Here is a 25,672-nt window from a genome sequence, read left to right as displayed (position 1 = left end):
TTGTGACATATCTGACTTTAACTTATTCAAAAATTACTTTCCAAGTTAATTTTGTCAAAATTCGATGTTTCTAAGTTTGGATTGACAAAGAAACTACCTTTCTGAGTTGAACTAGCTCAACAAAGGGCCTTTCTTAGTTTTCTTTTGTCAAAGAAGCAGGTGTAAATCCTTGACTTTAACAAATAAACTGAATACAAAGAATGTATACATAACTGAATCAAAAGAGACAATGATTTGATATCATTTGCTGCTTATACTATTAAGAATATGCAAAGAAATTTAATTTTATAGCTGAATTATTAAATCACATCTATTGTAACCTAGAATACTCAATACTGTCACAAGGCATGGAGATGTATTCTAGAACCCAACAAAAAGGAATTTAGTAAATTGATCTAATCAAACTTGTCAAAAAAACTATTTATATTACAGTTAATTTCATATCAATGTATTGGTAATACTGAATCCATTCAAATTAGAATTTCATCTTACTCTATGACAACGTCAAGTGGGTTTAAATTAAAACTACATATCATAAAATTGATGGTGTATATTAAAATATTAATTAAAGACCGGAGTATAATTTTGAATTGTAGTTAATAATTTTATTTTTTTAGGATACATAAAAATTTTTTCAAGTGGATTAATTTCACCGTTAAAAGGCATGAGTAAATCTAAGAAAAACTTCAGTACTTCCACAAAATTAGAGACCAAGAAAAAACGTAAATCTCAATTTTATGTGACGTATAGTGAAATAGTTGCAGAGCAAGAAGCATTTAAAAGAAAATGCAGAAATTTAGTACGTGCTCAAAAAATGAGCATTGACGAATTTTACAAACGAAAGGCTAAACGTAAAGAAAAACATTTTATAGACGACTCTAGAGAAAAGAAATTGTTTAAAGTTAGACCTATTACTAGTAAAAATTATGATTTGTCCTTTTCACCGAAACGTAAGTAGCTTGATGACAATAAATTTTTTCAATTGCCCAATTAATGAAAAATAATAGAAACAATTTGACTTTGAAAATGGCTATATACCATAGGGCACTTGCATTTTTTAAAAAGTATTCATTTTTTTGATCATATAAGTTTTTGATATGAAATTATGTCAAAAAGTGAAATATTCAATTAAAAGTGAAATAATAATATCTAAATATTTAATTGAGAATCGCAAAAATTTCAAATTTTTAAGTACATATCGTTATCGTTGCCAGCAACGTAGCGTGTGCTGTTATAATACAATTTTTAATTTTTAGTTATAAAATGAATAAACCTTTTATAGGTCAAGTTATTACATTACTACAAAATCACATTAAAAATTAAAATCATGATAAACTTAATTACCATAAAATATTAAATTAATATGACGACCTTACTGAAATGTTCAAACTATTTACAAAACATGCAAGTACTCTATTCGTCATATTTCGATGAAGACCGAAATAGGTCGAAACGTCAATACTTTTACCTTTCTTAAAAACTGACTTTTAATCAGAAGACATTTAAAACCAACAAAAACATATAAAAAAGTCTAAGAAGTAACAAGTTGAAGAAATTTATACTATTTTATTGAACATATTTCTGTGAGCTACTATCTTCAATACAACTGTTCTAAATACCATGCAAAAATGTTTTTTGTATAATTTGTATTGCTTATAGATAAATTATAGTATCAGTGAATGATTGTGATGTTTGAAATCCTTCCGATTCTTTCTTTTCCGTATTAATTGAGGAAAAATTAAACATTGATCTTTAAATATTAGATCACCTTGGACAATGAGACGTTAGACACATTTTAACAGTGTCTGGGACTTTTTGAAATTTATTTGACAACCCCTGCTGGAAAGTGACTTGTTTTAGTAGCTGTTGCAAATTGGAACAAAATTTTTTCTGCATAGTTTGAAAAATGAAAGTTTGTCGATGTTTGACATGAAATTTGTGAAATAAAAATTGAAATTGATAATAGGTACTATAAAATTTGCTGGCTTATAAATTATTTTGATTATATCCTTCTCTCGTTTATTTTTGTTAGTAAAAAAATAATTTATTAAAGGAAATTATATTTATAAAACGTTATTAACTACAAAAATTAGTGATTTCTCAAATAAAGAATAATCAATTTTCATTAAAAAACCAATTTTTTCAATTTATTAATATTTTCAGCTGGTGAATGGGATGAACTTAAAAGTATACTTGAATTTGATCGCCGAAAGACTATTAGAGCAGAAAAGTCTGCAAAGAAATACTCAAAAAATAGTAAGTTGCAATATCATATACAAGGAGTATATATACAACCCATAGAATCAATTAAAATTCCTCTAACAACACATTATTAATACGCTAATGTTAGCTTCACCCATATGTGGGTTATTTGTATGTAACTCTCCTTTGGACTTGTGGACAAGTTGCTTATTTAATAAACACCTTACCAACTACGGCTCGATATAAGCTTCGACGAGATATATAAATATTATTAAAAAACTATATGAAATGTTGTATCAATACCTCCCAGTAAATAATTCATGTTTACTTGTTACATCAAATTGTCAGTACTACAATTGGTTCTTTGATTGCAGGTGAACAATCCAGAAGAAATACTTCTCCGAAAAGTAGTTCTAAAGAGAAAATGCGTGAAGAGGGACTTCACAATAAAAAAATTAATATCATATCGAACATATGCATAAAACGAGCAAATGAAATTCCATTTTCTAAAATTACAAATTGTGAAGAACAGGTAAAATTGATAGGACAGAATTGGCCAGTACTTTTTTGGAAATACTGTTTACAGTAGAAATATGTGAAAATGCTACGAGAAATTTGTTACATCCCGGCGCTATGTGTCGAATAGTTTTCAAAAATCTAAGGTTTAAGGAATGCATGGGGATAAGATGGCAGTCACTTGGACGATATTATTTTTGAAAAATAATATTCATTCTTATTCATTTTAAATAAAAGTTGTTTGAATTGAATTTATTACTCTTCAACTACATTGTTTGCAATACTAACATTTTCTAATTTCGTTTTAGGAACAATCCACAGAATCTGACAAAATCGAGGAAAAAGTTTTCAAGGAGTTGAAAGCCCCCTCGAATAATATAGGTACGTTTTAACTACAACACATTTTGATAAAGTCTAATATACAGCGAAAATGTCAAATATTCTCCACGATAATCCAATTCTTGGCAATCCCTTTAAATGCTGTTTATATAGATTTAATTAATAGGACCTTTGCATATATTGTAGCACCATTATTGAAACTTTGAGTTATCAAAAATTTTTTTCCTCGTACACCACATTCAAAATATTACTGGCTTTGGTAGACTCCTTGCTGATATATTTTCATCCTATTAACAAATTTGATAAAAAAATATGGAGTTCAGTTTTATCAATCGAAAGTTGCATATATCTTTTGTAAACCCCTCGGGGTTCACCCCAACAACAATCTGAATCATTGATCTCTATTATATTGCCTAAGGAAATTCCAGAAATAATAATTGTATGTACTCACCGGATAGATAATTTATTTTGTGCCTGATTCAGCATCTCATTGTTCTGCCTCAAAAGTACATTTCCGAGGAATCTTTCTTCTTTTCCTAGAAGTCTTTTGCTAAAATGGCCATGACAGGACTTTCACCGAGTAGATGTTCTTCCGCCTTTATAACTTGTTCGCAGTATCGTTTTCTGCCATGCCTGTCATCTTAAGGTGGTATTTGACAGAGCAGTGACCTATTAAAAGACCAATCACTAATTTAATGTCGTTTTTCGACATCTCACACTTAACTTGGTTATGAATCTTTTGGATTGTCTTAAGTCTGAATTATTCCACCAGTAAACTCAAATCTGGTTCTTTAGCCATCTGTCATCCATCATGAGGCTAAAGTCTAGTCCCAAATATGAAGTTGTTTCCTTTTTTTTTCAGATAGTAAATTTTCTACTTCCACAATAGCACAATAGATTTTATCTTGTTTCTTACGCAGATGACTGTTTTCCAATAAAGGTTATAGCATGTTAATGTAAAAAAATAGTTGTGATCAAATGTATAGTTAGACTAAGTGAGTTAAATGGTAGGAAAATGCCAGAAAGCGAATTATGTAACGAAATATCAAGGATAGAGTGGACAGAAAAATCAAGTTTTCACTTTTATAAAACAAATTTCCACGCGTTAAATAAAAAAATACTGATTATATGTTGAACAACAGGGACGGGTCGCTAGTTATACAGATAATTTACATATCACAGTGTATCAGGAATTGAAACTTTGTATATTAATATAATGTTTTTTTTATTATAGTTGCTCCATGGTCTGCCCGTGCGTTTTTTAATAATGAATTCATAACTATCGATTCCGATGATTACATTGGAAAATATTTGCTGATATTCTTCTACCCGTTCGATTGGTAAAAATCTTATACATAAATTATTTTTAATGTAATCAATTCTTTTTCGTTTCATCAATTTTTTTCTACTTTTAGTGGTGCTCTACCAGACGTTTCGCCCTCCTCGGAAATAGAATATTTTCAAAAACATTTTGAACAATTTCAACAATTGGATATACATATTTTAGGCTGCTCTGTAGATTCTATATATACTCATAAATTATATATAACACAGCTGTTATGTAAAAATGAATCTATAGATAAAATATCATTTCCATTAATAGGAGATTCTGGCTTTAAGATCTGCAAAATTTTTAATGTGATATATCCCAATAAAGAACATTCCTACAGGTAAGTAATTCACATTTTATATTTAGTTTGTACTTAAACATTTACAACTTTGTGTAGAATGCATTTTAGATTTTGTAGGAAATTGTTTTCGCTCTGTATACTACTACTATACTCAAAAGATATTTTGAGTAAGATTCTACATCCCATTGTTAATTCTTAAAAATGCCTGAAATGCTGTTTGTATAAATTTAATTAATAGTATCTTTGCAGATATTATAGCCACATTATTGGAACTTTAAATCTATATCAGGTCTCATACTTTTTTCCTTGTAGACCACTTTCATAATAGGACTGACTTCAATAGACCCCCTTCTGATATATTTCTACCCTATTTCCAAATTCAATGAAAAAATTTATCTTTTATGTTCTCAACTGTGATAGAATAAAGACCACATTCAAACTTTTTTATTGAGTAAAATATAGTGGAAACTCGATTATAAGGCTCCCAATTATACAGATTCTTGATTCTAATCATAATCAAATTATTTCATATTTGCAAATAACAATTGCCAAATTAGCCCTTCAAGTTAAATATATATTTTATTTCTTAATATCCAAATATTATTATCAAATTAATATATACCTACATTATACATTGTTCCATGATTAAGGTTGTGATAGAATTGAAGTAATTCAAGAAAAATTGTCATATCTTACTAAGTTCTAATTAAAGATTCCTAATATATTTAATAGTAAGAAATTATAATAAAATACATGAAATAATAATTTTTTTGTTCCAGGGCATTGGTAATTATTAATCCCGAAGGTATAATTATTAAAAAAGTCATTGTCAATATCAAAAACGAAATGTTATTGACGAATGTTTTAGATTTTATTCGCTCACAAAAAAATTCACGGTAGTTCTGTTTTACAAATTCTATACTTTTATTTTAATTATAAAAGTTGAATAGATTATATTTGATTTTAAAAAATGTGTACTTAGTTTTGTATAAATTTAGTCAACTTAAGAAATTTTGTTATTGTTCAAAACATAATTTTGTGTATTCTTAAAAATGTGTTCATAACAAAAGTTTTTCTACCAATAAAAAAAATATATTTTGATTAGATTACGATGAAATTCCGTTTCTCAAAAAAAATCATTCGTAAGGTTTTCAATTGCATCATGAAATTACAGAGGAAATTCTGTATATCGAGGAAGGAGCCTGGGTACCCATAATGCTACAGTTTTTTCTAGAAATATGGTATATCGAGATAATCAGTTTGGTGTGTTTATGGCAGGTGGCGGTTGACTGCACCAACTATTAGTTTATTTCTTTATTAGCAGTCATAAAATTACTTATCTATTTAAAACATTTTCATATTTGAAAAATTCTTTCCTTAGGTTTGAAATTAAAGTTTTCTTGATATAACTTCATCGGTTCATAAAAATTAAGTCGTAGTTGGTATTAAAACTTAAGTATAGGAGATACAGTATACTTATAGCTTTTAAATTGCTAGGTTTACTAGGTTTCATCAAATAAGAAAAAGGTGAATTTTCATTTGAGAACATTTAATATACTTAAAACTATTTCAATCTCTTCTGGAATGTACAATTACTTAAGTACACACATATATATTTATCCAATATAAATATAATACAACATAAAATACTTTAAGTCACATGCCAAACGTCATTGCTAACAACCACTCTTATTCCATCATAAAAGTGTGGAATTAGATGTCTAATTTAGCTCTTTTTAAATAATACTAATAGTATAAAACATCATTGCAATTGTTTCAAGCCTTCAATTGTAAATTTCGCTCAGATGGATGACTTTATTAGTGATAACTGGTCGCTATAAACTAGTGTTGTATTGTGACTCATACATGCATACAATAAATCATTTTACTCTAGATCTGTGGCAAGCTAAATTATGGCACACTAGTTTTATACACTCATGAACATGAACAGTAGTTTATGACGAGCTAAAATTACCACCAGTTGATTGATGTAAAAAAACACTATTGCTGCTAAATGTTATCAAACTTTTTGTTGGCTAATAATGTAAAACCACTGTATTCAAATTAATAAATGATCTAGTTCGATATAGCAAATTTCATGAAAATATTTTTTTATTGATTTACATACTTTTTTTATTGATTTACATACTTTTTTTATTGATTTACATACTTTTTTTATTGATTTACATTCATACAACAATAGCTTTTTCACTATATCTTTTGTGATAGATACTGGTTCCAATATAATAAGTATCAGAATCTATATAACTACATATAGAAAAGAAATTAATTTTTTTTGTGGAAAATTTTTGTAAAAATTTAAAAAAATGAATAGAACTATTCAAAAATGGGTTAAACATTACATTCAGAAAGTCTGCCAGCAAATATACTGAACTACAAAAATAATAGAAATTCTTAATGAATTTGAAGGTATGAAAAATTAAGTAGTTATAATTAAATTTAGTTAAGTACCTTTGGGAAATGATTAATCCGTATTCACGGATCAGAAAATACTAGTATTAATCTGTAATATATCACTAATATAATCTAATTTACAATAATTTTTATTTTCACAAAGTTTATATATTATGGTCAATGATACCATATCAAAAATTCTTTACCTACTGTTTACAGTAAATGAACCAAAACCCAATTTCAATTTTGCTAGGTAATATGTTTCACAATACATTATAGTGGATAATTTTGATGGTGTTATGTGTATTCTTCGTTGGGAAGTTGTGAATAATTAGTTGTACATTGTTTTTTGGACCGAATACCAGCTACTACAGCAGACATTATCAATATAATGATTATAAGTGAGCAAGATAAAATTATACTCCATTGAAAACTAAGAGGCCACATAAACAAATTGAGTTTGCATTCTATTTCCCATTGATTTAAACTAATTGTAATTGGTCTTAAGATTTTAACAAAATCTGAAAAGTTACAATCCACATCACAATCTTTCAATTTAATTTGTCTAGGTGTGCTTGAGTTTTTATAATATAAATTTAGAAATGTATTTTTGGTACTACTTTTTTTGAGTTCAAAAAAAATGGTACTTGTATAAGGAGGGCAGTGATATTCAAAAACTCCCATAGAATTGAGAACGTTAGCTATAGTTGTATCATGAGCAGATAAAATTAAAACTTTTGGCGTACCATCAATATTATTTGTACGATTAGTAAAATAATTTATAATGAGATCAAATAAAGGACCTGTTTTTAATCTAGCCATTTCAGTTGTAAACGTTTCTACAGCAAATCCTAAACTTGCCAAAGCAAACAGCTTATCAGGGAAAACTTTAGATGTCCAGCTTGGTAATGTATAATTATATAAAGTTTCTATTAAAAGATTACTGTATAAATATTGTATCTTTTGTAAATTGGAAACTGTATATCCAGTATTTTTGGTTAGATATTTATACAAATCATGATTTTCATGACTAATATGTTTAAAATAATCAGTTTCATAAAGTTCTTCATACATCTTATCATATTTAGGACAGGGTTTTTTAGCTGCTAATATTGGATCTAACTGTACTGGTCGTGTGTGAATTGGTATTGGGACCCATTTCATATTTTTGTCCCATATTTCTTTTCCTACAGGGGGATATAACCCAGCTAAATTTGCTTCGGCAGACATCAGAGTTCTGTCAACATCAGTCGACATTATATATATGTCTTCTTCTGAATAAATCTCAGGTAAAAAGTTATTGTAACGTTTTCTCAACCATTTTCCAAACTTAAAATGTTGTTCTTTTCCTTTCTGAAAATAAACACAATCAAGATATTGGTTATACTTGCAAATATAAGAAGGAGGTATAAATTTCAAATGCCTTCATAGAAAAAATTGTTATTTGTAAAGTTGTAATATTACATTTTTTCCCTCATATTACACATACTTAAAGTACATTCGTCACTTTCCTAGAGGTTCATATTTATATTTTTACTCACATTGGTAAGTTGTCCAAAGCCAACAGGCCAATAAGATTTATTTCCATATGGATCATTTGGATAAGGGTCGACAGGTGTTCTATCACCGTGTCTAAAAATCTAGAGCGAAATTCAATAATAAAATTATTATTTGAAGCCCTAATCATCTTACCAAGACAACTGCAATTAATTCACTTGTATATACCTCTGCTGCAAAATAAACGATACCCAAAATTAATAAAAATTGACATCTCATTTTTATTTATTGTGCAAATTATAGGCAGCTTAATTAGTACCGAGGGCTTGCAAACTACACTTCAGTTATGACAAGTACCATTTATAAAAAAACATTTTTAAGGTTGGAAGGATTATACCAAATAGTAAATATTGAAGTTTCTAATCAAAAACTCAGCTGATTATTAATAGTACACACAAAGGACAGAACAATTTGACATTTCTTCTTTTTTATAAATACACAGAACACTTTATACATACGACAATATTTGTAAGGATATTAACGACAGAGCACCTATAAATACAGAGTGATCCGGGACTTGATGCAGTTTCCCCGCAGCCTGGTGAACTGGTTCTCCAGCCAAATTGTCGACGATAGGGTATAACACAGCCGTAGCTATACCCGCCCGCCCTTTTTTAAATTTAAAATAAATAAAATTTTTCAAAAAACACAACCCTACGCAATCACAACAACTCCGGCTCTGCAGAGGAGCAATTCCTATATCAGGGCCCGCTCCAACAAACCCTGCTCCTATTAAAATTTTCCTTATCCTACTAAAAACTATCCAACGAATCTTTCTCTTTCTCTCTTTTTGGGCTTGATGCAAAAAATTTGGGAGTGAGTAGACAACGTGAAAATAATGCCGTGACATAAAAATTTTATCATATGACTTCTCGTTTCGCAGTTATAGCCGAAATCAAAACACATATTTAAGTATATTTTCTAAATTACACATTCGAATATTATGAATTTTCAATGGATTATTACGTATATCTATGTAGTGTATTTGACGGAATAATTATCTTAAGGTCAGGGGTGGCTCAAGCCCAATGGTTAATAATCCGTAACTTTTATAGGGACAACCTGTACCATCTAAAGATAGCAAAAATGGTTTTTTAACGATTTCTTAACAAAAAGTTACCCTTAACTCAATTCGATAAAATTTATGGTTTAGGAGATATATAGATTTTTAGATCGTTGTACATGCCAAGGACAGCGATCTGAAGAAAATTATCATAAATTTTTTATTGAAAATACTTACAGGAGGTATTAGAACACATTCAAAAATTTCTAATTAAACTGCATACTATCGAATATTGTGTTATTGTGGTATTGGTGGTATTTTTTTCTTCAGTATAGAAAAAAACTTGTCCACAAGTGTCTTGGGTACAATTAAGGGTGGGAATCAATTTTGTATATAACCTACAAGTTGGTAAATAGTCCAGATTTAGTAATTTCTAACACGGCTGAAAAACAAATGGCTTTTTTTAGAGCAGCTTACGCAGGCCTACTAAGTAATAAGCTGATCTGATAGAGCATCGTTTCGCAGTATTTTAGGGAGCCTCAACGTCGAGCATTCTTTTCTTCTTCTTTTGGAGCATTCCTTCACGGGTCTGTTGATTTATGAATAAGCACTGTCCTTGTCGAGAAATTGGAATAAAAGGACTAACCGAATCATATAATTTGAAAAATTAGATAACTTTCTTTGGATTTTAAATCGAAGAAATGTGCAAGACAATCTGAACATCTAGAAGATTTACGACAAATAATATTTCAAGAATACTCCAGATGTATCTAGAAATGTGCGCGAAGTAAATTATTTTTTAAATTTTTAAAAGGGGAGATATAGATATGGTTCCCCACTTCTTTACAACGTTATTACTTTCTTAATTATATAGGACGAGTAGTTTTCATTGGAATACCGTTTATATAAATGAGAAGCTGTCATCAATTAAGAATATAAGGATATCATATTTTTAACACAAACTGCTTTATAGTAAATTGAAACCTCGGTTTTTCAGAAATGTTTTGTACCAACCATCAAGTATATGGCTTCAGCGAGTTGATTAAAATCAGTCAATTACAATCTTAATTCATGAGCGTAATATACGTATAAATGGGGTCTGTGCCCTGCAGACAAAGTTCGTTTGTACCAAGAATGCGCGCGCATAAAAAGCTTTACCTTGCTTCTTTCATAAGTTGTACATATATATACCAAAAATCGAAGGACGTGACTGGAAACAGAGATACTTGTTGGTAGATGTTGTTTTTGTTGATAATCTGTTCTATAAATTGGTTAATGTTATTGACCGGTAATCACATACAGCGCGCACCAGCATTCTAGTGAAAGTCTTAAATAATAAATAATTTTAATTTTGAATTCGTTATATTAAAAATGGCAGTGTCTATTCTTAAACATTGTGGTAAATATGGTGTTGAAGTTATGAAGAAAAATATCCTCAGTGAATGTAGTCTTTACATCTTAACAATGAAAACGGTGAGTGTTAAAATATCAAATTATAACTATACATTTTTTTAGTGTACTGTATCCTAGAATTTGAATATTTCTTAGATATTATTTCAAAGTTCCAATATAAAAATTTTTAAGTTGAATGGCTCTTCTGTCGATATTTTAATATCTATTCGAATATTTACATTATAAACTATTAAAGTTGTTAACATTTCACTAAAGAATTGTTTTAAATAAAAAAAGAGATTAGAATTATATATTTTTTGGATTGAATAACTTTTTTTATTATTCTTGCTACTATCTTGGTATCAATATTATATTCTTTGGTATACGAGGATGGTACCAGAAGTACCGGCCCCAACAAATAAAACACAAAAATTTTGGAAAAAATATATTTATTTTTCTACGTAATCTCCTTTTAGCTCTTTACATTGTTACAACGTTAAGCTCCTCAAAATAGCCATTAAATGCCGACATCACCTCTTCATTGATGGAAAATGTTTGACCACCGAGCCATTTTTTCAAGTCTGGGAACAGAAAATAATCCGAGGGCGTTAAATCTGGTGAATAGGGTGCTTGAGGGAGCAATTCAAACTTTAATTCATTAGTTTCGGCCATTGCAATAGCGGATATGTGAGCTGGTGCATTGCCTTGATGAAACAATACCTTCTTCTTAGCCAAATGCCGCCGTTTTTGCTTGATTTCTTCGCTGAAACGTTGCAATAATACTCGCCGTTGATAGTTTTTCCTTTTTCAAGATAGCCATTGAAAATTATCTCACGCGCATACCAACAAACCGACGCCATAACCTTGCCTGCAGATGGAATGGTCTTTGTCTTCTTTGGAATTGGTTCTCCCTTTTCAATCCAGTGTTTTGATTGTTCTTTTGTTTCGGGTGTGAAGTAATGGACCCACATTTCATCTATGGTTATAAAACGGCGCAAAAATTCGGCTTTGTTTCTGTGAAACATTGCCAAATACTCGATGGAAACATCTTCACTGTGAGCAAACGCGGCACTCATCTTGCGCCCAGCTTTTTCATTTCCAGTTAATATGCGATGTATCGCACTTTTGAAATGCCCACTACGTCTGCTACCTCGTGCACATTCAGTCGATGATCATTCATTACCGCTTTGTGGATTTTCCTCAACATTTCTGGAATCGTTACATCATTTGGTCTCACAAGTCGTACGGCCTGGTATAAACTCTTCTACCCAATATACTGTTAATAACGGTCAGGAACAGTCTTACCCAGAGTATAATCTTCAGCTTTTATATTGATTGGACTAACGACTTTTTCCATGTTTACAAATTCACTAAAAACGTTCACTATTAATGGCTGCCAAACCAATACGTCTTCAAACTTGAAACATATGCTGTATAAATTGTGTATTTTCTAATACGATGGTATTTTCAAGCAATATCCGTCAACTCTAGGTCAGGCCAAGTACTTCTGGGACCATCCTCGTAAAATGCTTAAATTCGAGTGGGGGAATATGTCCCAGTTAAAAATTATAGGTCACTTTTCTAAGGTTATTTCTTACACATTTATACTATTAATTTTACAAGAATTAATACGAATATATTTCACGCATGACTTGTTATTATTTTTTACTCTATTATTCTCAAGATTATGTCGAAATATTGTTTATTAATTAACTAATTACCTATTCATTCAAGGCTGCGTTTTAAACTTTTTTATTGTTACCTAAACAATATGGTTCATGGTATACATTAATATTTTGTGATACAAACAAGACCAAATCTGAAATAATAATTTTTTTCAATTGAAACAATTTTTAATTATATCTTGTGATATTTTTTTTTGAAAAGGAATCAATTTACTTAATTAATCAAAACGAACAGAATAATAAATTCAAGTTGTGGCTTAAAGTTCATAATAGTAAGTTCACAAGATGTGTATAAAATTCTAAGTGTGTCAAGTTTCAGTTAGAAATTACGATATATGAAAGTTACAAAAACAGACGTTTAAATATGTTAACATTATTAAAAATTATTGCGCAATTTGAGCATGTTCAGCAGCGGTTCAATATATTCACATATATGTTATTGAGGGGCTATAATTTTTTATCGAATTTACGTTTCAAATTTTTTGAATAGTAATTTTGTAGTTGTGTGTCTTCGAAATAATAATGAAATATCCGTCACAAATTATTGTTTGTTGAAAATATGTAACTATAATTATACTATGAATAATTAAATACAAGGATAATGATTTTATAAATAAACAAACCTATCCTAACCTTTTCCAAGGTTGAATATTTTATGCGGGAATAAGAGGCGGGACATTAAACACAGGATCAATTTCTAAATAAAATATATACTGCTACTATAATAAATCCGTAAGTAATTTTATAATTTTTTACGGCAATTGCATCAGCTGAGTAAAGAGAAGGTTCGCAAAATGACTTAAGGCAGCTTGACATGGCGCAAAAAATTGCACGCAAAATATTCCATAGATTAATATTGTACGACGTTTGACATTACCACTCTTACCACTACTTCTACCCGAAATTTCATAAGTAAATTGAACAAATTCCTAACGTCAAATTTCATTTAATATTTTGCGACAGGTTTAAAAAAGAAAATAACAAAGCTAAGTGAAATGGTCAAATAAAAGCGGCCAGTGAGTAATTGGCAATAATGGTATCTGCCGCTGCCTCGCTTTTGCAGCCTGATGAACAGGTTGGTTTGTACGCGAAAATTAACTAGACTTCCCTTTAGAATTTCATCATAGGCGCAATAAAAATAACATCAAATCGATAATGTTATAAGTGCAAGGTTTTGTATGAAACAATCAGCTGAACTTCATTTGCGCATGATTTTGATCGAAAAATATTGCGTCTTGCATTGCATTGGACGTTTTATTGCATCATGTCAAGCGGCCTTTAAGAAGCCCTGTTTATGTTCGAACTATCGTGCCCAATGCTCTAGATATATGTTCTCTTTGTAATTTAGCACTCTTAATCCTTATCAACTAATTGGATCCTTTGTCCTTAAAGATCCCTACAAACTGAAAAGTATCAAGTGATAATCGAATAATGAGTATGAACAGGTGGCGTATAAGGCTTTTCGGAGGAAGCTATAAGATGGCAGTAAATGTCAGTTCTCCTATGACGTTTTTGGAATTGACAGGTCCAAAATACAAGTCAATGTAACAAGAATTTCTATTCTCTTTAATAACAATCGTATCGATTTTATTATTTTGTCTTAATTCGTGGTTTTGGCCCAGCGAACATCTAGACGGACTTCCGATACCAACGGGGCAAGCAAGATGCTCTCGTTATGGTGATTTGTACTGGCCTTCAAAATTTTCCGATTTAACCATTCTAGACTTTTTTTTATGATATATCCTGGAGTTTCGAGCCTATCAATAAGCTTCAAATCTTGGAGCTATCAAAGAACTTACCAATGACAGTACTGGCTAAATAGAAAATATAAATCGGACCCGTATAACACCAATATTGGAAGTGACAGCTTGATCGATATTATTTGCTTTACTTTTAGACCTCAAATAAACACATCTCAAAGCAAAACAAAAGTTTGTCATTTCTTAAAAAAGTTACAGTCAAAGTGGATCGGGTGATGATTTAAGGAACTTATAGTAGTATATAAGTTCGTAAATATGCCACTTGTTCAAATTTCTATCATCAGAGGGTTGTCCGAAGATCCAAATTATCCGACTGCCATTCTGACCATACTCGTATGTCTGACCTTAATCAATTACGATATTTTGGAGGTTTTTTTTTTTGAAAGTTGGACATATCGACGAATAGTTTTTTAGCAATATTACATATATTGAAATCTTAAAACAGCGTTTCTTATGGTTTTATATTTTATCTTCCATTATTTTCCTCTATTATTTCAAATGAATTTGAATTATATTTGACTTATAATTACTAAATATTTACGTAAAACTAGATTTATTGTCAATACAAATCAACCATCAGTATTATTATAAGGAATTGTTTATTTGTTTACTTATCTTTTGAAAATTTAGGTTGATACTATTACGAAAGAACAATTATTATTTCAAAAGTTGGTTCCGTCAATTTACATTGGATTATGAAAAATAAATACGATAGGCTAAATCAATATTAGTTACGTTCAACATTTTAAACATATTGGGTGGAAAAATTGTAAAATTTTTGAGGTTCAATGAAATAGTTTTTGTCGTGTTTTACAAAAAATCATATCGTTACTTTAGGACTTCACTGTATATTGATTATTAAGGCGTTTATGTGGTACACAAGATTTCTGATTTGTCTCCAATCTTGTCACACTTTAAATTTAATCTTTTTACAAAGTGCCTCTGACTTAAGTAGGTGTCACGTCACGATATGACCGCAAGAATTCTTAAGCCAGACAACATTTTAAAAGAAGTTTATTGAATATTTCTCCGGTTGATAGTGAGAAGCAATATATTGTTTTATTATACAGAGTCAGTTTTATGCATGGGACGCCTCAATTTGGCTACAACTATGCGTGTGTGGTGGGGCAATCGATCACCCGACATGAAACCTTTAGACTATTTCCTGTGGGGTTACTTAAAAAACATCGTTTATAAAACCTGCCAATATTTAGGAATTAAAAGATAGGATTACCACGGAGATAAGAAGAATTTTTCTACTTCACAAATGTGGATCTACTTCTAACATGACACAAACATTTAAATATTTGTCTTCAGTGGTTATAAATTTTCTGTGCCTTGATTTGGATAAATATTTAACTGCACCAGTTTCGTTAAATTTTTTACTAACACACTGACACTAGACCTTGTTATTAGATTTGTATTAGCACATAAATTTTCGAAGAATATTCAAATTAAAGGAGTTTATTTAATCGTAACCATCTAAATGTATGGCATTTAGGTATAGGAAACATTATATTAAAAATAATCAGTATTTCTTAAATATTTCTAAAAACACAAAATAAATAGGGGGATCCATTTGAAGTTCATTATTTTTCCGGAAAAAGGAAAGATCTGACAACAATGTAAATACCACCATAATACCGGCCGTATACAAAAATTTATAAAAATCGTACAATTATCAGTGTTGAATAATTTGCGTTTTCTTTTTGAATAAACTTAAAAAATCGGATTAGATTGTCTGGAACAGTGTCATAATTCAACAACAAATAATTACTTATTTGTTTAGAGAGATTCGTTGTTGATAGTGGGAGGCTGCAACCTCGCAAAAGCTCCTCTATGACAAATTACCGCATGTGTATTGTGAAACAAAGTTGTCAAATTCCAATGATATTCAAAGTTTTATTTTTCGTGTATTCAAAGCTTACGTAATTTCAGTTGTTACTCTAAATTTTATATATTCGCTTGTTTCAACTATTTCATCCTATCATTTAAATTCAAATTACCATACTTCTATTTCAAGGCTAGATCGGAATCTCTTCCAATCAGTTATTTAAAAAAATAAGGACTTGACATTAAAGATTCTAAAGCCTTTTTTCAAAAGTATCAAAATTTTGTATTTTTCCAAATTCAAAATCATATTTCGGAAATTATCCATTCATCATAATATCATGGAATATTTTTAAATGGTATATTTGGTTCTGAATGGCTGTTGGTTCCAAATTTAAAAATATGAGAGAGGAATGAATTATATCAACATAATGTTTTCTTATAGAGTGTGAAAATTGTATGCCCAATATGCTTAATTTTTACCCGCAAAATTCCACATTTCATTAGAATGAACCTTGGAATAATAACTTTTATAAAATGGATTTTTAACAATACTTTTTTTTGAATGCTTTAGTTGAAAAAAAAATCTCCTCGAAGTGAAATTCCATATGATATATATTATTTTTCAAATATACTAGCCTCAGAGGAAAGAATTAATACAAATAGTCATGTTGTTACATAGAAGCTTATTTTGATCAATTATTCTGGCTAAAGGAAACTTTTCTAATCAAAGTAGAATATTTGGACATTACATCCCATGCAAGTTGTACTTCAAAATTCAAATCAAAATTTTGTTGCGAGATTGCAGATTCACACGAACAAATAACGAAAATAATTTGAATGTCTCCTTTTTACTATTAGTTGCACACAGGAATAGGGTTTAAGTAGATAGTGTGTTTTGTTTTTTATTATTACATTTTATGTGTCCGATAAGGATATATTTGTTGATATCAAGTAGAACTGGAAAAATAAGATAACATGAGTGGTTAAACTTTATTTAATAAATAACGCAACTAAATGTTTTATAGATCTCATGCCAAGTAAAGAGTTTGATAAAAATATTTGTCTGAGCTCAAATGCATTTAACTAGCTATTTGAATTAACGCTTAGGGAATAGTGATTCATTTATTTCTACAGTTAGATCGCTACCACTTATTACAAGTCTCAGAACTTTGTTGTATATATTACTGTTTGGTTTAGCAATTTTTGCTTCGGAACAAATTTAAGAGTTGTAGGGGAATAACCGATTTTGACGCAAAGACATAATCGCCAATATTTGATATATTATTTTTCAGACTTCGAATCAAAGACATCCATTATTAATACCGCCAAGCTTTAACGTTCACCAGGTAATGAGAAACTATAGTAAACATGTTAAACATTCCCATGCAGAGAGACGATATGACTCTGATTCTGAATCAGATAGTGATTTAGAATGGATCGGTCATCGAGTAAGTGATTTTATTACTTATATCTCTAATTAACATTATTTAACTACTATAAAAATTATTTAGATGAATAATTTATTTTCGATTCATAATTTGTTAAAATTATTGAGATTCACATCAAGTGCTTTAAAGCTCAAGAACCTCAAAGTTTTTAGATTTGTTCTTAATTTCATCTTCAACAACAATTTGGAGACGCGGCTGAAGTTTTACCTCTCACGGGGTACGCTACACAACGTTTGAGCACCAAAAAGTTCTACGTGAAGTTCGAGATAGGAGTAAATCAGTTTTCCGCTGGTAATTTCATAGTTCGTATTAGGATTTTGGGGGGCCAAGAGCATTTAAGCACATATGCTTTCTGATAGGTCCGCTGTACCAGGCACTTTAACTGGAACTTTTAGATAATTCGTAACCAACCGAAGAGGAAGAAACTGCTGGATGGAGACCGCATGATGGGCCCAGTTATCGCGTTAATTGAACTCAGCAACTGCTCTAAAGCCGGTATCGGGTTGACTCATTCTACTCTCGAACAATTACAGTTTCGATCATCTCTCGGATTTCGCCTAGCTAGCACAGAGTCCTACTGCGGGTGCAGTTTTACGGCTATTAGAGCTAACTCGCTGTTTTTGGTCTCTTAACAGGATTTACCTGAACCTTCGGGCTGGAAGCACTCAGCTGGTTAGTAAGAAGTACTCATGAGTTCAACTTCAACAGCAGTTGGAAGGCACGGTAAAATTGGGAAGCTTATATTACATATGGTGTTTGAGATACAAAAGGCTAGAGCATTAAAAAAAGTTCAATGCCTGGAAGAATACGAGGTACTAAAGTTTCCGCTTGTCCTTGTAGTTCTTGAGGTGTTTTCGTGATTTTGGCGAAATTATTAGGAGTTTTAAAATAAATTATGTTAGTAAACATATGAATCTAAAGAGTTGTTGGTAATTGGTAACTGGATGTAGTTATATTCTGAACAAGACACCAGGTAATTCTCAAATTGGGATACGTATAACACGTGCGAGGTGACGCAACCCTGCACGCACTTTTGTAATCTACAAGATTGAATACATTGAAGTAAATTGACGATGCAGCGCCACCTGACACGACACGCGTGAGCTCACAGACGTGTCCCGCTGTAGTTCAGATGTTCATTGTTTTTTATCTTCGATAGAATAAATTTATTAGGTGATTTAAATTTCGTCCTCATGAAGGAATAAAACATTTCCTTATCAGCATTAACCAATTCTGATTAAGGACTTAAGTTTAAAAACAACAATTGTTTTGTTCCATTGTCAAAAATGTCAGACGTTTTTTGACGCCGATTAGTTGCGAACTGCCAACCAAATCCAAACTCCACCGTTACCTATTCGAAAACACGCCTTGCCTCATGTTATGGTAGAAGAAAGAGTTCATTTCAGTTAATATGAAGGTTGTCTCAAAAGTTTCCGACGTCAACCTGAAGATGTCAGCTCTTATTAATATAAGCTCAGATATTCAAATGGTTCTGGAAAACCGTCGGATTAAGGTTAAAAAGAAAAAGGGAATTGCAAAGGTCGCATCTAGTCCAAAAAAGACGATTTCATCGGTCGGAAAGGCGTTGGCGACCGTTTTCTAGGATAGTCTTTGAGTTTTGTTCATCAACTAACTTCAAAACTGTAGAACAATAACAGGAGAGTATTACGCATACTACGCTTGACCACTCATCGTATTCACCAGATCTGGACCCCTGTAATTTTTTCTTGTTTCCTAACCTTAAAGTTTAACTTTTAGAAGAGAGATTTTCAACAGGAGGACGTTGTCGCATTCCGCAAACTTCTATTTTAAGGAGAGAGACGGCAATTATTTTTTTATTCATATTATTTAGAAGAGTTAAAAAGGTTAGAGCATCGCTGCAAAAGTGTATAGACTTAAAGCTGATAATATGTTGAAAAAAAAATATGGTAATGTTAAATCTTTATTAGGTCGAAAACTTTTCAGACAGCCCTCGTAATTACTATCAATTTAGTGATTTTAGCACCACAGTATATTAAATGATAATTTAAGAAGCTTTCGAGGAAAACATGACAGATTCTGGATTTCTACGTAATGATTTAGCACTATAGAACTGTGAAATTAGTTTAGTTGATTATAAGATTTTTTTATAGGGTGAATCTGATTTTTGGAGAAGGAAAATTAGAACATTTCATGGAATCATCGATTTAAATAAGGACGGCGTAATTTCATTTGATGATTTTAAACTTCTTAGCGACAGGTTTATTAATTTAGGTCATTTACAATCCGACCAAGTCCAAAAATTTCAAGAAGTTTTAAGGGTAAGTTTTGTGAAATAACCATAACAATTTTCGAAATATCTGTTATTAAAATAAAAGAGGTACAGAAATTTGAGAGTATATACTTAAATCTTTCATAGTATGCTAGTCATAATTATATAGGTTATAAATACTATTGTTATAAATAAACTTTTAATTGTCGAATAAATGTTTACCGTTTCTTCACCCTAGTTGGTTAAAATCCGAACTAACTAATAAGTATTTGTCACTTTATTATCTATTTAACAAATAGTCTACTGTTGGTAACAATATGAGAGATTCCTATATAGCAATCGACAATATATTGAATAAGCAAAGAAATAAGCGAGAAAACGTTCTTCTATTGACGTTTTCCTATGATTTGTGTTTGTGACAACGATCTGGCGTTATTATATTTGCACGAGTTTTGTTGAGGTATTGTATAAAGAAAGAATATTCTTTATACGATGGTTAAGGTTAATGTTAAAGAAGTCGCTAGTTGGAGAAAGATGTGTTGGTCTGAAAATTATAGTTTATATTGAAAATAATTGATAAGAAAGTGGTAAAAAACTGTAATCATCGGACAAAAAGTTGTAATGATCAATTTTATGACGAACGGAATAAGCTTGTTCTGAAATTTTCTGTATTTCCTCAACCAATTCTTCATCAAACAAATCTTTTAAATCCTGAAAAGCATCCATATTAAGTAATTGTATGTCGCATACTTCCAAAAATGAACTAATCAAATATAGGTATAATAAACAATCAAACCACTTTTGATGTATATTAAAGGTTAAGTTTCTACTAAACTCTTCAACACTTGCGTCTGCCTAATAACTTATTTGGCAAATAACTCGATTTAATAGGAGGTTTACTTTATTAGAAGGCGAAGACACCGAATTTTTGGTTATTCGGTAAATAATAGTTAGTAGGAATTTTATTAGGATGTGAAGAAACCCGGCCTAAGAGTTTCTGTAAGTTGTGTGAACCCTCACGGCCTTCATCACATTGAAAAATCGAGGCAAAATGAAAAATGCGGACCAAAATTCACACCAATGATGATCATGAGCATTTCCATGCTCGAATCGATTTTCATCACTAGTCGCGATATTTACAACTGAGTTAACGAAATATTAAGAAGCGCACCCATTTCGACACATTGCAGCGGATTTTCTATTCAAACGCTGAGATTGGAAAATAACACATGAATGAGGTTAACCCGATTATAATCTAAATGTACGGAAACCAACCCGGATCACGTTCCCTGTTGTTCTAAATATCTTCTTCTTTCTTCCAGAATAGGTCTAACGCCTGTTCCTTCTTCGATATCTTTCCTCATCTTGGCTCTAGATTGTCATTCCACCTCTCTCGTGGTCGACCTCTACTCCGTATTCCAATTGGAGATTTATCCCTTGCTATTTTCACCAGTCTATCGTCTGTTTGACTTATATGATTGAAATTTTTAAACCACTTTTTTTAGTTATAATAAATATCAAAATATAGCCGTGTACCAATGACTTTCTCCTAAAATATTCTCCGAAGTGAATGTGACCTTCGTAAATGATCCAAAAATTGTAATGAATAACAAGATATAAGCAAATTCATCAATCTGTTTCTCGATTGACTCTCTTTAATTTAATTCTTTATTTATTTTTTAGAGCTTATGGGAAAAACAGTTTGGAGAAATTTCCCCCTACAATTTGGTATCAGTTGAAAGATATTTAGAAAATATGCATCACGTTTTAAATGATAAAAGGCTTGTCAGGAAAGCACATTCATTTTTACCATATTTATTCAAAGTAAGTTGTTACGATACTATTTAATTTCAGTACAAGGGTTTTTATTTCAAATTTCTTCAGTCTAAAAAAATCGTTAACGTCTATGGTCGCCGATTTTGAATCTGAATAGTCTTAGAAACCAATAAGGAAATAACAAAATCAAATGTCATCAAGCTGTAAAGATTCATCAACAATTTTATTTATACTGGAGTCATGAACCAGTTTATCTTCAATCCACTTAATGCCATTCTATTATAATTGTTAATCCTCTAGCTACATCAAGCAACTGCTTATTCGTTTACAAGAATCTTATGGTAAATCAGTGTGTGGAACTTAAATCAAAATTAATACAACATGGGAAACAAACAAAATCTAGAATAAACTATAAGTAATAATAGAATGAACAGTGGAGAAGTTGGTAGTAGGAGTACTGAGTAAGAAAAGAAGAAAGTGGGACGTAATAAACAATCGTAGGTGAAAAGACTTCGTTAGAGGATTTACAATTATTTATGGGTTGTTGTTTCACTTTTTTGATCAACGTATGGATTGGAATTATGTCTACTAAAACATCAAAGTTGAATGAAGAGCTTAAAATTTTTAGAAACTATATACGTACAATGTTGATATCTGTTAGTTAATAGTCAAGATTTTTTTGGAAAAAATATAACAACGGGGCTTTAGGAGATCAATAATCAAGATTTAATGACAAATCATGCTCATTAATTACAGAGGTCAACAAAATTGGTTCCGAAAATACAACTAATTATACATGTAACAAAGAAATAACTAGATTTTTTCTATCGGCTTTAGTTTTCAAAATATAGTAGAGTAATTGATATTTGCCCCGGTACAAGATAAAAATAAAACAATAATATATATTTAGTGGCTGGAAAATGAGATTTAATCAATATATACCTGGAGTTGTAGCCTAACTAACTTCAAAGTGATGAAAACAATCCCTTGATCGGACTAGTAAAATTATTGTTTTTCTCATTTGGTAGTATCGTTGACATTCACTTTAGAGATAGGATAAAACTTCGGTCCCATATTTCAGATGTAAAACATGTGTTGGTCAATTACAATTCGAAGTTAATAAAGGAAGGGTTTCAAGTTGGTACTAATGGTTTGAAGAGGACTGCGAAATCACTGTGATGGCTATAATCTTCATCTCTTCAATATTAAAGGTGTAAATAGAAACCATAGACACAAATAGACAAACCCTTATCTAATTATTGTAAGAAGGAGTTCAGCAGTCTTCCTGAATTTTCAGAAGATAATACGGAAACATAATATGATGGAGCTGATAGATTTTAATCTGATGATGGCGGAGAAATCAAAGAGTCTACGGAGATGCTTGTATTAAAATTAAAAGAAAACAGTCTACTCGATCTACTGCCATTTTTCGCCAAGAAAATACAATATGAAAGTATCTTTCACAACAATGGATTTTACAAAAAAGTCTATTATCGCCTATTTAATTAATTTTGGTTATTTAAAAAAATCTAATAACATAAATTTTATTCTAATTCGCAGGCTGTGGATAAAGACAGATCCGGAGAAATAACAGTAGAAGAATTTAAACTTTTCTTCAAGGTTTTAGGCTTAAAAGAGCACGATGCAGTATTGGCTTTTAGAGCGATAGATTCAAATGTTGATGGGAAAATTTCACATAAAGAATTCGTCAAACACGGTAGAGATTTCTTTTTAACTGAAGATCCAGACAGAATAAGTAAATATTTTTGGGGTCCACTCGTAGAACATTAAACATTGTATGTTTTCACAGTTTCATGAATTATTCAGTTCATCCATTTTGATTTGAAACTTTTTAATTACCGTTTCGTGATACTTCACATTCCTGCTATTCCGTATTTGTTGTATTCTAAATAATTTACATTTATATATTTATATAAATATCTAAGTCTTTAATATCTTGCCCTCTTTCTATATATTTTCTTGAATAAATGATTCGTCAACCATGTTTCGACTCAATTTCGGTCCTTATTAACATATTTTTTTGATGATAAATTTCTTTAAAAAATAGATTATTTATTAAAGAAGACTTGAAATCAATATCATTTAGTTAAGGGCATATTTAGATCTTAAATTATCCAAGGTGTATTACCTACTTTAATCATACAAAGGGCAACTTCAGAAATCAAAATGTATCCAATCCTCTGTGTAGTAATACAATACAAATTAAGTGATGAGAGCAATGTCCTTAGGAAGTTACATAGTGAAACAGCTCTCCAAATTCTCATAGAAATGCTGAAAATCTGATCAAATATTTTAGCTGGTCATCGAGGGAATGATTGAGTGACAAGACCAGCGAATAAAGAAGCTGTGGAGATTTATTTATTCAATTACAACAATTACAATTACCAATTACAATATCCAGTTTTACTTGATTTGCTGACCCCTCAATTATTCTGTGAGATACTAGATTCTATCAACATTTTAGACACTTTTTGACTATGAAGGACTTACGTTTTGTGGTTCATCATTAACCGACTCTCCTATTTCTGAAAATGACATTTCGTTCACCTCTTTAAACCTGGGTAGGCCTTCTACTTTCTTCTGAAGGCTTTCAGAAAAAATTTCAAAAGTGTCAGTTACGTGTATCAAAGTCCGATGCATATTGTCGTATGAAATTTATGTCACCTATTCTCTAAACAACAAACTTCATTGCATGTTCATCGGCTTTTCCTTAAAGACCCAACAGAGACCAATTTTTATGTGGAAAGGTTACAACAGGATACACTGAAATATTTTTATGTACCCTGTAATAAAATATATCATCTAGGCGTAAAAATTTATAATAAATTTCAATGTGAAATTTTGGAAATCGGATAAAATACCTGGATGACGCTGTTTTACATATTTTTTGTATATCTCGAATGAACTTTAAGTTAAACATTGTTGAAACATTGTCAATTATACTGAAACTATTATGTTTTTCACTTTGGTATCTTCTTTTAGTATTATTATCGGACCATGAGCTTTTTGAGATTCAGAATTAATTATTAAAGGAAAATAGAATTGGAAAATAATTATCATTTGTTTAGATTTAACGCAGTTTCCTAGAGAATAGTGAGATAAGAAAATATTTATGTTGCTCTTTGTAGTGAATTTAGAATTTTCTTTCAGTTTACTCTGTTGTACTTTATGTAAAATAGTATCGAGATTTTGAAATCCGTTTTTTGAAGCAAGTAATCGATTCTCTGTGGCGGTCTCACGTTTCAAGTATTGCTACGTTGCCAGACTGACTACATAATTTACACATCTCGTACAAACTTATTCTTACCTTAAACATTAAGCTGCTAAAATAAGTTTTTTGTTTGTTTTAACAAGATTTATTTGTTATTATTTCATACATATCTATAAATTAAGATTTATTTCGTTAAAATTGTACAACAACTCGTATAGTAAAATTTTTTATAATGTATGTGGTTTTTTATGGACCCCTACATAGTTACGCATTATTATGTAAAGCTTTTTTATTATAATTTTCATAATAATTTCACATTATGTATTTATTGTGATTGACAAAGAGATGGAATGAAAATGTAATGACATGCTGAATATAGGGAAACTTTAAGTGAATTTTTAATACGTGTTATGAACGAATTAATTACTTGATATCACATTAATTACATCAAAATTTCTTTTTATTTTCCCATGATCGAAAAGAAAGACAATGTTACGTCCTCTCTTAGCTAGTTTTAACAAATTGTTAAGTAATTCTGCATTTTTATTTATTAATTTCTACAATGGAACATAATTTGTAATTTTTTTATAAATAAAAATATAATTATGAATAGTACTGTTTGTTTTATTCAC

At 30.4% G+C, this 25,672-nt stretch overlaps 3 protein-coding genes across 3 annotated transcripts in view; 2 read left to right on the top strand and 1 right to left on the bottom strand.

The window, feature by feature from the left end:
- Window positions 1-6,231, top strand: part of LOC130440904 (uncharacterized) — a 28,256-nt gene extending 22,025 nt beyond the window's left edge. Inside the window, exons 16-22 of the mRNA XM_056774257.1 lie at window positions 618-950; window positions 2,164-2,256; window positions 2,577-2,734; window positions 3,027-3,099; window positions 4,292-4,397; window positions 4,473-4,727; window positions 5,468-6,231. Of these exons, the coding sequence (XP_056630235.1) occupies window positions 618-950; window positions 2,164-2,256; window positions 2,577-2,734; window positions 3,027-3,099; window positions 4,292-4,397; window positions 4,473-4,727; window positions 5,468-5,588 (1,139 nt within the window). The 3' untranslated portion in view covers window positions 5,589-6,231. The remainder of the gene's footprint in view (window positions 1-617; window positions 951-2,163; window positions 2,257-2,576; window positions 2,735-3,026; window positions 3,100-4,291; window positions 4,398-4,472; window positions 4,728-5,467) is intronic.
- On the bottom strand, window positions 6,221-9,150 carry LOC130440906 (prostatic acid phosphatase-like). The gene is made up of 3 exons (XM_056774260.1): window positions 8,796-9,150; window positions 8,645-8,743; window positions 6,221-8,456 (listed from the first exon to the last, which is right to left on the bottom strand). Exons 1-3 carry the CDS (start codon window positions 8,877-8,879, stop codon window positions 7,401-7,403), a joined length of 1,239 nt encoding a protein of 412 aa, XP_056630238.1. The 5' UTR covers window positions 8,880-9,150; the 3' UTR covers window positions 6,221-7,400.
- A 1,724-nt stretch (window positions 9,151-10,874) lies between these two features.
- LOC130440908 (sarcoplasmic calcium-binding protein) lies at window positions 10,875-25,620 on the top strand. Its single transcript, XM_056774261.1, has 6 exons — window positions 10,875-11,136; window positions 17,626-17,781; window positions 19,914-20,081; window positions 21,716-21,856; window positions 23,369-23,604; window positions 24,980-25,620. Exons 1-5 carry the CDS (start codon window positions 11,035-11,037, stop codon window positions 23,597-23,599), a joined length of 798 nt encoding a protein of 265 aa, XP_056630239.1. The 5' UTR covers window positions 10,875-11,034; the 3' UTR covers window positions 23,600-23,604; window positions 24,980-25,620.
- Window positions 25,621-25,672: the final 52 nt, after the last annotated feature.

The sequence above is a fragment of the Diorhabda sublineata genome, chromosome 3 (genome assembly GCF_026230105.1).
Source record: "Diorhabda sublineata isolate icDioSubl1.1 chromosome 3, icDioSubl1.1, whole genome shotgun sequence".
NCBI classification, from domain to species: domain Eukaryota; kingdom Metazoa; phylum Arthropoda; class Insecta; order Coleoptera; family Chrysomelidae; genus Diorhabda; species Diorhabda sublineata.
The sequence above is the reverse complement of the archived record's forward strand: the minus strand, read 5'-3'. Positions and strand labels throughout refer to the sequence as shown.